The sequence below is a fragment of the Caloenas nicobarica genome, chromosome 2, assembly GCF_036013445.1.
Source record: "Caloenas nicobarica isolate bCalNic1 chromosome 2, bCalNic1.hap1, whole genome shotgun sequence".
NCBI classification, from domain to species: Eukaryota; Metazoa; Chordata; class Aves; order Columbiformes; family Columbidae; genus Caloenas; species Caloenas nicobarica.
In genome coordinates, this window is record NC_088246.1 from 155,755,689 (window position 1) to 155,771,400 (window position 15,712).

Sequence of the window (15,712 nt, forward strand, 5' to 3'; positions counted from 1 at the left end):
TAAATGTTTGCAGTTGACAATATATTTCTAAATTTGTTGATTAACAGGGATCAGATGGGGCCATTTAAAGTGGCTAATACGACATCTTTGTAAGAAGTCCTCTCAGCATATTTTCAAATGGATAACTTATACTTCACACTACTACAGGTCTTCAGAATTTTTTTTTATTCACAGGTTTTCAGAGAGCCCCTGCTCTATAGTAAACTGTGGTTCTCCTAAGGGAACTATGGAGCCATTTGGTTTCCTGGCTCTGGGAAAGGTTTCTGCTATTAGGGTTTGGAAGGAGGGAGAAACATAAGTGAGGATGATAAGTGAGCAGTTACTGGGCAGAAAGCAGCTTATAAGGAGTTGGATGCAAGAGGCTAATAGGATAAAGTCTGTCCTGGGGTGAGCCTCCACTTGTGTTATTCATATAATTCACTTTGGTACTGAATGACAGTTTTGTTTATGGATGGGTTCTTGTCATTACATATGTGAAAATGCAGTCAGTTCTTCTCTGAATGCAAACAAATTTTTAGGAATAAAACTAACTTCAACTTTAGAAGAGCCTAGGACATAGCCTGCCACCAACTCCTAGTGTGCCTTTCTAGTGACTAATATATCAAAACCACATGCGCTCTCTTTTGTTTGATTGTTTCTAGCTTCAGCCTCTGTGGTTTTACCCAATGGCAGATACTTTAATTTCTGTGATTTGTCTCATGACATTCTGACCTGGAGTAGTGTGTGCTTTAGGAAATTTTAGTGCTTCGCTCCCATGGTAAAAGGACTTGCTGCTAGACACCGTATACCTACTGTGAACACCTCAGGCTCCTCTTCTTCCTTCATTCTGCTTCTCCCTAGCAAGCATCCTGAACCCCTGCCCTGTAATTTACTATGCTGTTAATGTTGCTTCTTATCTAGACTCTTGAACAATGTGGCCTATAGTAAAAGTGGGAAAATTCTGCTGGTTTCCAAGGATACTGCAAAGCTTTGACTGAGAAAAAAACACGACTGATTTCCTTCCTGCCCTTACACTTTCTTTCACTGGAGAACATCTGCAGGGTCATGGAAGCCATACTCTAAGGACACTATGATTCTCTTTCATAGGTATAGAAAAAAGTAATACACATGTTAGTTCATGGATGCTTATGGAAGCCTAGATAATATGTGCTAGGAGAAGCATATATATGCTCAGGCATACACTTTCCTCAGATCATGAGGACAGAAAACAACTGGCTGAGCCTTCAGCTGCTCTGTTTTTGGTAAGAAGCATCAAGACAGAAATAATACATCTATGAGAAAATGCTTACAGTACACATTTGGGAATTCATTTTTTGAGACCAGAGAAATTAACTTAATGGCCAGACATGAATGTCAGGATTGATTGTACTGAAATCTGGTAGATGTTAGAGCCAGCCGGCTCATGCATAAATCACCCCCAAGTATAGTCATTCTGGAAATTGCCTTACAAAAAGCAGGGGTGGTAGAATTCAATTCAGTGGCAAATTACTGGAGCATCAGCAGTGATCCATGGGGCATCTGTCTGCGTTTGAAGATTATTGCGCGTGTAAGTGTATGTAAATGAATGTGTAAGAGAGGACATATATTCCCTGAAAATCCATAATGAGGATATGCCAAAATACACTCATGGTTGGTATCAGGATCTGCTCCATTTGCAATGAAGCATTTTAACCTGGTTGCTTTCACACATATATTTTCTTATGTGCAGAGCAGTGTTTTTATGGCAGTTTATTACCCACAGAGTGTAAAATTCCTCAAGAAGCTGATTTCTGAAGTGCTTTTCCTTGTAGCTTCTCACTATGTTGTCCTTCCCTAGGTGATATTTGAAATCACATCTTCAGAACACAATAATTCCTCTTTGTGCAGTCTAATTCTTCTAGCTACGCCTATTTCCAAAATGTACAATCAGAAAAGGGTAGCCTTTATTCCCTCTTTTCTACCCAATAAATAGATATATCAGTACCTGGATCTTGCAGCACTTGTGACCTCTTCATTATAAAATATAATTCCAACATTACATAAGAAAATTTCAGTTTCATCACACAATAGCTTTTATTCACAGGTAATATTATACTATGCATTTGTCTAATTTCAGGTAAAGAGTGAGTGTCTTACTGCTGCTTTCAGAAACAAATTCTGGAATTTCCTTTATCCCTTCAGCAAAGTCTCTTCAAACTCTGTCTTACGAATGCCCAGAGACTCTGTTATCCAGCTTTTCTTTGTGTATTACAAACACTTTTTAGGAACATAGCCACAAACTGTGTTTCTGCAATGGGTGTTTTGTTAACTGCCCCAAAGAGGCAAATCAGGGGTAATATGAAATGGCAAAAACATTCTCTTGGGTCTGGAGATGCAAGGGTCTCAGGTCTGTTGCCTCCCATTGCACAGATTCCTTCTGTAATAACTGACGGGGCTGTAATAATACTTCTACAATACTGGGCTACCTTAAGTTTGCATAAGCATTCTGTTAAAGTCACATATCCTTTTTAAGAATACTATATTTTCAAAGACTCATAGATTGGAAGAGACCTCTGAAGGTCATCTAATACAGTTCCCACTTAAAGCAGGGCCAATTAGGTCAAGTTTCTCATGGCTTTGTTCATTTGAGGGCTGAATATTTCCAAGACTGGAGATTTCACAACGTTTCTGAACCTCAATGCAACACTGCTTTCCCAGGGATTTTTTTGCCCTGTGTATTTGACTGAGATTTTTCTTCCTGCAGCTTGTGTTGTTGCCTCTTGTCCTTCCACTTGCACACTAGAGAAGAGTTTGGCTCTGTCTTCTCTATAAACACCTGTTAGGTAGTTGAAGACAATGATCACATCCTCTTTCAGCCTTTTCCTCTTACGTTTGAACAAACTCATTTTTCTTAGCCTCTCCTCATAAGCCATGTCCCCCAATCTCTTAATCATCTTGGTGTCCCTCGGCTAGACTTGCTCCAATACGTCCATGTGTCTCCTACTGGTGAGCCTGAACCTGGAAACACTGTTCCAGATGTGGTTGCAGAAGTGCAGAACGCTTTACTTTAATCATGAATGTTTTTTTAATGTGAAACAAATGCCAAATATTGGCAGTATTTGTGTAAAGAATCTTATTGAGAACTAAGTTCTAACAATTTCCTAGCAGATTTGTTTTTATTTTGCTAATTAGAAAAAAGTATCAGAAATAAAACTGATGCATACTTCATTATCCCGATCCTTCTCCAGGAAGTGACGGGCAACGTGACTGGGCAAAATATTCCGCAGCATATTTTCATTGTGTTCCCTTAATTCCTTCATTTCATTGATTTCTTCTTTTGCTTGAACACGCCACAGAAAATCCAGCCTTGCTGTATATTCAAGCTGTAGTTCCAGAAAGGAAAAAAAAGTCAAAAAATAAAATCTGATAAGGTAAGAGTAGAGACTGTGTTGTCATCCTGGTCAGGCTGCTCCTGCCATGTAACTGCCTTCAGTGCTGCTGAAGCTCTTTGACTCTGAAGTAATTTGACTTCATTGCCAGAAAAAGAGGTTATTTCTTTGCCTTGTGTATGGTGAGTGTCTCACAGGAACCTTAGGTAAAATAATATTTGCCATATTACTGCTATAGTTAGTGGCTAGAAAGTGTCACAAAATTATTTTCCTTTTAAACAACTCTTTATTAGTTAGGTAATAGAATCAGACAGGAGATAAGGTATTGGAAGATATTGGTATCAGTATGAAATAAATATGTTCCTCTTTTCATACGCATTTTCAAATGAAATAGGTTTCATAAGAAAATAGCGCAAGGGTCATTCTAAACACTTTGCACAGACAAGTAGTTTATTTCTCAAGGATGAACATCTTTCAGCAAAAATATATATAACAGCCCCACACAGTCCCATAGAAGACTTCCAAATTTGTGGCACCAAAATGAGGTATTTCTACTGCCTGGACATGAACTATGTGTCATTTAAGTCCTTTAAATATAGTGAAAGACATGCTGTCTGATAGCCCCTCAAATACGCTGTCCCTGATGTGGATCCAGAGTCTGCATTGGCAATTTAGAACATGCACAGTGGCAGTGCCTGATACCCTCAGCTACAAACCAAAGTCAATTGATTTTCAGTGCTGTATATGTACAGAAAAAAAAAAAAAAAGGAAGATTCCTGCACAGCCTATATATGCATATATATGTGTATTGTGTATTTTTATATAAATACATGTAAATATATATTCATACATACATAAATGGCAACTGTCTGCTAGCTGAAGTGGGGAACATGTTGAAACATCATGCTATTTGCCTGAGAGGCATGTGGGTCAGCACATGGACAAGACCAACACTCCCAGAATTTTTGGTACATTACACTAATAGATAGATTTAATCCGTTTTTAAGGTAGGCAGATACTGTAGCTTGCACAAGGGGTGACTTGTTAAGATATAGCCTTGCTGAAAATGATGGATATATATCTGTGTGCAGTAAACTGAAAGAGCAAATATTTTTGTGAGTCTTGAGATGCTCTAACCAGAGATAATAATCAAAGGCGCAGAAGAGAAGCATAATATACCAGCAAATAAATGAATTTTACAATTGAGAGAGACATCAAATATTTTGCCAAAAGGTGCTGGGATTAAGGAAGTGGTTGGGATATAAGTCATGTATCAAGCTGAAATAAAGGGCAAACCTGCAGTGGGTGGGAGTGACTAAGAGGGAGTCAGGCATTGTTCAATGACTCATTTTGTTCACACTTTTCATCATCATCAGTGGCCAATGGTGATGGTTCAGAAGAGAATGCAAAGCACCTTGCAAGGGAGCTTACAGGCTGACTGTACTCAAGGGAGCTTACCTCTTAAAAACTAAAAGAAACCCTGGCTTGAAATAAACTACCAAAGTTTGTATGCAATTTAGCAGTGATTTACTTGCCCTCTGGATGCTATTGCCACCTTTATAAACAATCTCTTTTCTAGTTCTAATATTCAATTTTCTGTCTTGTGGCTATTAATTCTCTAAATTAACTACACCAAAAAAACTGTCAGGAGAAAGTATTTTTAAATAATTTTTTTCAACATTTTTCAGTTTCCTTCAGCCATTTGTGCTGGAAGACAGAGCCAATATCAGATGATAACTGACTTTTATCTCTACCAGCTGACTGAGAAGGCAACATTGACTATAACTTCACAAGGAGTTCTAAAGGTATTTTCCAGGTTGGCTTGGAGCAGGAGCTGCTGGTGGATTCTGAGTTCTTTGATGTTTCACATATTTAATGTACTACCATGATAGCTTTGCAAAAATCCTCAGTACAGTTTTTCACAGCTGATTTTTTTTATGCTGCAGTACAGGAAAAATTCACATCTCTAAACCTAGCTCAGAATAGCAACAGCTAATCTTTCTGTTTTAGATAATGTCATTCTGGTTATTTATAATCACATTGTAACAAAAATATTTTTCTTGCAACATCAATGGACAACTGAGATGACACTGTCAGTTCGGAGATAAAAATGTGTGCTACATATGAGGTTTGAAAATAGAAAGTTTTAAGAAGGTGCTTTACTAAGTTCTGATATTTGTTAAAACTAGCAAAATTATAGGTTTGAGTTTTGAGTTTTGAGTTGATTTTTTGACTGTGTAAAAAATGTTCCCGGGCACAGCGGTGCTAATAAAAATGACTGTCTGCAACATAAATCTTAAAATGTTCAGGTTTTCTTGCCCTGATATGTAGCTCTACAAAACACTCTTATTTCCAGTAGTGAGTGAAGAAAATGAGGAAGATGTATTACACAGAAAGCCTAATGCTACCTTTGTCCTCTAAATGCTGTACAAACCAATCTCTCTGCAGACAATTGCTACACGCAAGGAAAGCACAAGGTAAGAGTTTGAGGGACAAAGTATTTTTCATTAAAGAACAAGAAAAGAGTATTTGCATCCCAAAGGGGCACTTTCAACCACCAAAACCAGTCTAACTCCAGATAAAACAAGCAAATATCCTTTCTTCCCTTCACTAAAATCTGAATAGGAAAAAAATTTTTAGGAAAAAAATCTTCCTGGAAAGGGTTGTCAGGCATTGGAACAGGCTGCCCAGGAAAGTGGTGGAGTCACCATCCCTGGAGGGGTTTAAAAGGTGAGGTTCTTAGGGACATGGTTTAGTGCTAGAGTTAGGTTAGGTTATGGTTGGACTTGATCCTGAGGGTATCTTCCAGCTGTAACGATTCTATGATGCTATGATTCTATGAAAGGATAATGAAGAGACCTGAAGCATAATGACAGAATTAGTTATGTCTCTTCCTCTCTTTTTCTTTTTCAACTGGATCAATCCCTTCTTCGCATTTCCTCATTACTCCCATTTTTCCTAAGCATGAAGAAGGTTCAGGGGTTCATGTTTGTTGCAGATAAATTGCTGTGTAGGGATGTCAGTCCTTTCTCCATTTGATAAGGTTTTGAGGAATAGTTTATATTTATACAGAATGTTCTACTTCCCTCATTTAAAAGATCAAGTAATAAATGAGTGTATTTTACAAAAGAATAAGTCCAGCCTCAACATTACCCACAACGCTTCTGTCATGTACTTTATGTCATGTGCTTCATGTCGACTTTAGTTTGCAGAAACACTTGTATAATATTTCACTTGTGTTTAAAAAAATGTGCTTCCAGATGAAATGTAATTTCTAATAGGGAATTAGTCATTTAGCCTGATGTCACGTAACAGTAACACAACTACTTTTAATTAAGGGATTAACACCAAAGACCCTGAACACCAGAGGCTCTCATTTGCTGAACTACAAGTAAGATTTTAAGAAAGCTCTGAGTCTGATTAGACAGTCTCACACAACTTTTTGTTGAATCTAACTTAAAATTCTGGGTGCAAAAGTAGTGATTAACTTCAAATCATAATGGGTAAAAACAGTAGTTATTTGTTCAGAAATTAAAGGTCTATAAGCTTGATCTTGCAAAAGTCATCTCTTTTGTAAATCATTTCAAAATGAAGCAAATTATAAGATATTCTACTTCAGAATACTTTTGCAATTTGTGAGAAGCAAAGCTGTGCTGGAAGACAACTTTATTGGATTTACTGCGCTCCCCATCAGTTCAGACTACTGAAGCGAATTTTTTAATGTTCTCTGGACAAAATTTTTATATATATTTTGAGTTTGTATTTATACAGAGACATTCAGGTTAAGTCTATAATAGGAAATTAAACAATACAAGGAAACGTTCCTGGGCATTGCTGTTGGATATTGTTAAAGTGATATAGTGGTCCTATGAATCGTTTGGGAGAAGATGCAGGAGTTAGCACATCTCAGGGACCATTTCCAAGGGCAGTTTGAGTACAGCTACCCTGTTTTATGGAACAAGGAAGATAAACAGGATGGAAAAATACTGTGTTGTGCTAACAGGCCTCTAGGCTGGAAAATAGTCTTAAACATCCCAGATGAGGCTTATGTAGAAGACAGACTCAGAATTGTGATTCTGAAGAACATTGCCTGGATTCTGCCTAATCTTTGCTCTACTTGAATTCCTTTAGTGTTTTGTCTTAGTACGTACTCTCACTTGAGACCATTCCCAACCTTTAGATTTGTATCTTTGCCTATGTTAAGAATCATTGGGAATACTGTAAGGCTTATACACAAATTTGGGATATTCAGTTCTTATTTGTTGCATGTTTTTCCTAAATGAGCTTTATGTCTTGATAAAGATATGTCAAAGTACCTTGTTTTCCATTAAACTTAAATCTAGGCACAAAGTGGATTTCATCCCATTTACTTTATTCACACATTCCTGATTTCCTCAAAAAAAAAAAGATAAGAAGGAATAAAATTTCTAGAATATGTAGGTCTTGCTTGCTTTATTGCTTTCCCGTGGAAGGAATGGAGCATGTAGGTACCCGCATGACTGAGAAGTTACTGTAATAATGTAATTAAGTGTATAATATTGTGTTACTCATCACAGCAACATTCCTCTCCTATTGTCTCACTAGAATTAGGATTGAGAAATGATGATACTAATCAGCCTAATGTTCTTGAAGGGAAAATCTTTAAAGAAGTTCAACACGCAGGACAATGTCTAAAGGCAATTGTTGTTTCTGCTGCCTTTAATGCAGTTGTCCTGTTTGCCTGAAACTGCATGAAGTCAATACGTTTGATGTGCAGCAGCCTAGAGGTTGCCCACCAGAAGCGGTGGAGAAAACACCCTGCTTTAGGTGACTTTTACTCAATGAATTTGTTGTTTTGAATCTTATTTTGTCACACTTTAGTCTCCCTGTGCACTGTTTATGGATTTGTGAAACACCTGGTTTCTCAGTTCCTCCTCAAGGCTATTGGTCCTAAAGCTCCGAGACCCCAAAATCCTGGTTATGATCTAGGTCCACATGATAGAATTCTTGCAAATGGTCCATGACCCAAATAAGTTAGTGTTGGTGCTTAACCACAAATTTTCCTCATTTCCTCAAATATAGTGTTTTTCATCTATGAACTTACAAAGCTATTTCATGGGAGTTTTATTATCTACTGTTTGTTATTCCCTTTCTTCATTTTGGTTTTATGCGTACTCAATGCACTGAAGCAGTCAGACGTCACTAGAATTGCACATGTACCTAAGATAAAAGAAGTCCAGTTTGTTCCTTTAATTTCTATTAGAAAATGTAGCATAACTTGTATATTACTGAATATAATATTGCACATGTTCTTTAAGAATGCTAGGCAGTGTCAGATGTGGTCTTTCTTTAATCAGATTCTACACATGGTTTATTAAATTGTTAAAGGTCATATGCTCAAGTGGATAAAAAGGCAGTTGGTATTTTGAAAGTAATTATTGTCACATCCTGCAATTGCAAGTGATACAGGGAACGGTTAAAGTAAATGTTTGCATTACCTGTTGACCATGGTAAAATACGGCTAAAAGGAACATTGCCATCAGTAGTAAAGATGCCTCCTTTGTGCCCAGGAAGTCTGTGCTGGAAAAAAAAAAAAAAAAAAAAAAAAAAAAGAAGTAAAATATAGTTATTGATTTGTCAGTACTATTGTTCAGAATTGTCCAAAATTTTCCTTTCATTGTGCACCCTGGTACTTCTTGTTATTCTTTAAAAAAATCCCCTGTATTTGAAAGTTTAACTTAGCAATAGTTAGTTCAAGTGAACAGGAGTTTAATTTGAGTGCTGACTGTTTGGAGACTAATTACTTAAATAACTAAATTGTAGCCTACAGTAGGTACGCAGAAGGTGATGATCTTTTTGTTTCATATGTGATATGCCAGCTATGTGTCAAGTCATTCTTTGTTCCTGCAGCTTTGTAAACAACCATAAACACCACAGCCTCTGCAGAGTACAGGAGGTGAGATCTGGATGCGAAATGTTGAGACTGGAGCTGAGAAAGGGAAGCGTCAAGATTGTTAAGGTAGAAGCCCAATGAATGGGCCTGGAGACAAAAGACGGACCCCAAGGCAGGTGTTGAAAGTTAAACATCCGCATATTGTGAGAAGAGTTTTGAGAAGATGACAGGTGAGTTAAAGAAGGAGGTCTGGATCAAAGAGGAACCAAAAAAAGGGCATACAGTGATTCAGACTGGTTTTACTAAGCCACAAAGGGGAGAGCAGAGAAGAAATGTCTGCCTATGACAGGGGATGTAAAGGAAACTCTTGCAGATAATAGGGAAGCAATGAAGATGAGCCAAGAAGGTACTGAGTGTATGAAATCCACTGTATAAAATGGCTGATGTGATGTGTGTGGAGAATGAACAAAGTGTGACAAAATAAGGTGAAAGGGGTCCAGAGCAGTTAAAGTGGGTTTCAAACAGGGGAAGGAATATGTTATGTGGAAAGGTGATGAAACTGAAGAAAGTGAGTATCTCTGTAATACCAGGGAGTTTAAAAAAGCATGTTTCCCAGGAGGAGAGACATACATGGAGATGTTGAGGAACTGGTAGGGCAAATCTTATAGTAAAACAAAAGGGAGAAAGAACTAAATTTGGATGCAAATGCAACATGGATACTTGACAATTATTTTGTTGAAAGGAGATGAGGAAAGATGAGGAAATGGTTAAGAGGTGCCTAAAGCTGGAAGTTGTGAAAAAAGTAAACAAGAAGCAGAAACTGGAAGAGAAGACACTTTTATAAACTCTTCTGTCTACCTCGAGATCTAAGAATAAAGTCCCTACTCCAAATCCATTTACCACAGTAATTCTGAAAATAGATCAGGTGATATTTGTCACAGGAGGACAGAGAAACTAGAGATAAAGGTTGGAGCTTGATGGAGACTAAACCAAATGGAAACTTTCTTGTGAGAGAGCTAACAGAACTGACTTTGTGGACCTTAATGAAGAATTTACTGTGAGGAATGTACCACTGTGAGATGAGTCATCAGTAGAGAGAAAAAGACAGGCAGAAAGCATCTTTGTCGTCTGTAAATATTTTGGAATTCAAATGTTTCCCATTTTGAAGTTGTTTGAAACACAATCTCCCAAAGATTTCATTCCAGAAGGACCCCCTGTATGCTGGTTAAGGTCTCAGTTATGAAATAGTTTGTTTTTACATATTTCGATAATGTAGCTATAGCCACAAATATATGAGCTAGATGAGTTTCTTAGGGAGTTGCAAAACCTTTTATTCAACTAATTGGTATAGCTAAGAAAACAGGTAAGTTTCTGGGCACACATCCTTGAACCTCATGCTCGCTAATGTTGGAGCTGAAGTTCAGATCCTTGCCCTTGACATGGAGCATCTCAGCTGTTTGCTACATCCTGGGCTGTTGGTTATTCTAGAGGATATTCCTATCTTTCTTACTCTCTGTGATAAAAGTCACTGGACAGTTTTACTGACATGGGGAATAGAAACTACTTTGAATTGTCTAAGATTTTCACACAATAGAGTATCTTTCTTTGCCATGCTTGATTAATGACAAAAACAAAAGAAAATGATAATGATTTCTCCTTCTAGTTACTTGGCCGAAGTATTGTTTACTGTCATTCGTCATACTTGCTGGGCTCTGCTGTGAATATGCTAAATGTCACATCATTAGTCTGTAAGAGCATAACTAACACTAGTAAAAGGAATTGCATCCCAAATATTTAGTACGTTGCTACGGTAGGAAGCTAGCAAGGAAAGATATGCTTGCAGAGCCTTATTATGTGTAAAGATGTGGCTGTTGTGTGAATCAATTCCACTGCAAATCTGTTGTGTCATTCAGAGGATCTTAATCTGGCACACACTTACAAGCAGAAGCATCTGCAATACTAAATTGGTACAAAAGACTGAAGGAGTGTTTTTCTGAATGAGCTAAATCACTGCTGCGCTAGATTCAGTTACTGAAACACTTAGTGCCCTCTGACTCTGCTACAAATTACTGTGGCTCTTCTGTCTTCCTCTTCAACCCCTCTTGCTGGGAAGGAAGCCTGAAAGGAAGAATCTCATCTTGTAATGCCCTCCTACAAAATGGAATCATCTCTGTATTCCTTACACCTTTCACAACTACATGTTACAGTTTGAAATTTATACAGTTAAAACCCTGCCCCTAAAAAAATCAATTGTTCATTCCTGTTTTCTTAAATTCAGGTGAGAGTTTGAATAGGTATCTCTGGAATTTTCGAGAATAGAAGCAACCAATATATATGCATTGTACTGCATATTTTTAGTAACTTGGATGGACTAACGGAGACATAAGAGATAAAACCTGCTCAATATTTAAAAGTCCTCATGAAATGAGCATTTAAAAAAAAAAATCCTGAGGAAGAATCACACTATAAATCTTTTTGGATTAGTCATTGCCTCTTGCAGCCATCACTCCATACTTTACTATGGTGTTATCCAATAGTGTATACTCTGGCAAGACTTGACCCACTACCGTATTAAAAAGCAGTTCCTGAAGGGGACTGTGAACACTTACTCTCCATTGTGGTTTAAGTTGTCGTATTGCAGAAAAAGGGAAGCATAAACGGTCTCAGTCAGCAGAGAATAGATTGCGATCATGATGAGAAGTACTGCCAGCTTCAGGACAGAGTTGAGACGAAGAAATACTGCACAAGTTACCATTGCCAGCACTCCAGTGAAGACAAAATACTGAAGAGAAAATAGCAATGGTTACTTTCAGTGATCAGTTACTACCTATTCACTCCATAAATATCTACATAAATGCTTGAGTGATCAGAAGTATAAAAAAAATTGCTCTGGATTTCAGTGCTCAGCTGTCTTCTTAGGGTACAAGGCACTTTAAAAATAAAAGTTTTGCTAAAACAGAATGTGAAATTACAAATTCTTTATTTTGCATGGCACCTCCATGTTAGCAGAAATCCTTCTCTGAGCCTTAATATAATTTTCATTGTATTGGAAGAGAAGGGGCATCCTGTACAGTGAAAAGAGGAAAGGAGAGATGCAGCATGTAGTCGTTTGTTAATAAAAAGTCAACCGAAAGAAAAAAATTTATACTGTTTTGGATTCTCAACTTCCGCAAGACATCATTAATCAGGATGTCAGAATCATATTCCTGCCTTAATACTTTTCCTATGCTACTTGAAGAGAGCATAAAGCCACAGGTTTGATTTTTTTTTTTTAATATTGCAGGTCTAGATTAGTTGCATTACTCTCTTAAAATGAGATGCCTAGAAGTTGTATTCATATCTCTTTTTCTAATCTCTTCATCGTCTCATTTTTCTCTATGATTAGTCATCTGTCAAATGTAATCCATGCAACTGATACTAAGATGTAGAATGACAATCATGGCCATGAGCCATTTGGATTTAAAATAGCAACATCAACACCCACAGCCCAAATGTAGTTTAAATTAAGTCTTATCATACAGCTTTAGGAGAGATAGCATTCATTTTTTTCTGAGTAGTTTTTCTTTAATATAGTTCCTCTGTAGGAAAGTTTGCATCCCTGCGATTTGTCGTATGCTGCCAGCAATATCATGACACTGCCATACGACTTTCTAAGCAACATGTTTCTTTTATCTGCACATGGTCAACCCATTGATTTTGTTGCCTGCTTGATCACAACAGAGAGGATTTTTTTTTTACTCCAAATGCAAATTTGAAATAACTACAGCAGAATGACTGCTGGCTTTGCTGTGTAAAAAGTATCAGTCTCCATTAGCTTCATATGAACTAAGTAGTATGTTTTATTGCAGTAGGTTCATTGAAAAATTGCCGGATGTGTCTCCAGCATAAAGACTCTATATGAAGTTCAAAGGTTGAAACTTGGTTGTAATGCCCCAGTAGACCATAAAATTAATTCCTTCTATAACCCGCCTCTGCTTTTTCTATCAGTATATGGGTAGATGCAAAGGTTCAGCTTCACAGTGTTGTTGGGGCACCACTAGTACACAGGTCATTGAGTCCAGGTAGTGGTTGCCATGTAACCTTTGTGGATCCGTGTCTCAAATTCAAACATCCCTCAGAAATACCTCAGGATAGGAACAGATGTCCGGAAAAGATGCAGACGAATTGAACGTCTGGTTCTTCAGGGCTACTGGTTTCTCCAAATCACACCATAGCTGTGAAGAAAGAAGAAAAAAAATCAGGGCTGTTTTGTGCACTGATGACTCTGTGGCTGCCTGGATTCAGGGGTGGAACTGGCTGACCTGCTGCTCTCCATGCCAGCTCCCCAGCTGGGGACTAAATGGACAGCAAGAACACACGCTGTGGAGATGAAATGGAAAAGTGGGAGCTATTTCTGCTACAGACATTCAGCATCTGAGTAGCTTTCCTATGCTATCCTCTTGCCAAAGGGGAAAGATGAGGTCCTCCTCTGGGAATTCCAGAGGACTGTTGGACTCTTAAGAATTACACTCTCTAAATGATTATACTTCGCTATAAACTATAGAAAAAATTATTAAATTGGGAGCATAAAATCAGACTGCATGTATGCACTTGTCTGCAAGCAGGACTTTTCTGCTGCATTGCTATGGACAGTGTTATCCTTCTAGGTGTGGGACAAAATCCCATAGCATCATGCAAAATTGGTTTGAAGTGTGGGCCCAGAACTGCAACTGTGATGCCTAGAATAGAAAGGAATGAAAATTCATTCATGATAAAATTGTTTTGAGAGTGTAATACTGCCTTTTGCTGTTGTGACCTGAATTCATTGTAATGGTATTTCAAACCAACTGTATTAAATGTAAACAAAATGGCAGTGCTGAGTTGCAACATACATCATGGTCTTAGAACACAGGAAAAAAAATCATTAATGATTTCATATTTTGAAAGTTAAAGCAGATGGAGTCTCCTGTTACACATAATAATACAATCTGGATGTTTACACTAGGTCATCTCATCAGCCTGGTATGTACAAGCTAGTTCCCCTCTCTGTCTTACCAACAGAGTTAGAGAGTTTATTTAATGAGGCTTGGTTTCTTATAACTAAATTCTAATGAATTTTGAACTTGGAACTCTCTTGTTTGTTCTTTCAGCAATTCAGTCATCTCTGCAATGCAGCAACATTTTCTAGGTTGTCTGTGCAGTCCTCTGTGACAACAGATAATTAATGGTACCTTCTGCAAGTTTATGAGCTGTACAGCACCTCTCTGCAGGACAAAGAGCCATGAGAACCACTCTCGGTATCTTTTTAAAAGAACCTCAGGATCAGGAACTTTATTCTCATTTTACAAGAGTAAGAATACACTTGATATAAAGAACCACAAGACTCATTTGACCCCCTGGTGAAAGCAAAGCCTAATGTCTGTTGTTAGAAAGCATCTGAGACTTTTTCCCCTCCAAGTGGGTGAATTTGAATTCAGCAGAAGCATGTAACTTAAGGGTGAGCTGCACTACCTGTTGTTAAATACATGCAGGTCCCTCCTGAATGCTGCAGTCCACTATATGGAGCCTTACTGGCTGCTGTGGAACCTTGTTCAATTCTTCATGAAAGTAAGCTTTTATTTTTTTTTTTTTTTTTTTTTGTTGGGGTACAGGAAGTAGTTAAAATTAAACTATTAATATGGCAGGATTTTGACATATGAAATTACGAGGTTATATATGGTTTCCTGTAGCGGTCAGGACTTGGTGACTCAAGTCATTGCCATTCTGAATATATGACAATAAATATAATTGTTTAGTGCCTTATAGAAGCATGTTGGTATGACAGTAACAAGAATTATATTTCTTTTGACTGTTTTTGGATTAGCCATACCACAAAATTGTAGTGGACAAAGTCTTAAAAAAATAATCCACAAGAAGTCAGAGAGAAATCTCATTATTATCATATTCATAGCAAATTGGTAGGAGAGCCCTTTGGAGGTCATCTTCAAGAGCAAGATTAATTTCACTACAGTCTTTCCTGACAGATATTTGTCAAATTTGATTTAAAAACCACTAAATTCTACAATACTCCTTAGTGATCTACATTATAATATGCGGCTGTCCTTATCTTCAGGAAGTTTTCCTGTCATTTACTGTATTTGTATTTTCTCTGTAAGGATAGCAATCAGTGGCTACATTCTTCTTTGTCTGGCTATCTCTCCTATCAATGACTGCACAATATCACTAAAAAATCAAGACCGATGCTTTGTGTCCTAGCACATTTGCAATCCAAATTCAACCATGGAAGAATGAGAGCAATAGAATGTAATAAAATCTCATATCTGTTAGCAAAAGATGAGGCAAACCCTTGAAGTATCAGACTTCAGCATACTTACTGTAATGATATAATAATCATAATTATTATTAAGTATTACAGGATAATTGTTGTTGCTGTTGTGTTGTTACAGTTGCTACTGCTATTACTGTCACTAGATGCTTTCTTGGACTCATCTAGAAGGAAATAAATTTTTTCAAA

At 37.4% G+C, this 15,712-nt stretch overlaps 1 protein-coding gene across 1 annotated transcript in view; it reads right to left on the reverse strand.

Annotated features, from left to right (window-relative positions):
- Positions 1-15,712, reverse strand: part of ADCY8 (adenylate cyclase 8) — a 140,300-nt gene that overhangs the window by 11,659 nt on the left and 112,929 nt on the right. The window contains exons 10-13 of the mRNA XM_065627743.1: positions 13,344-13,433; positions 11,829-12,001; positions 8,825-8,906; positions 3,183-3,341 (exon numbers count right to left, since the gene is read on the reverse strand). Coding sequence (XP_065483815.1) covers positions 3,183-3,341; positions 8,825-8,906; positions 11,829-12,001; positions 13,344-13,433 — 504 coding nt within the window. The remainder of the gene's footprint in view (positions 1-3,182; positions 3,342-8,824; positions 8,907-11,828; positions 12,002-13,343; positions 13,434-15,712) is intronic.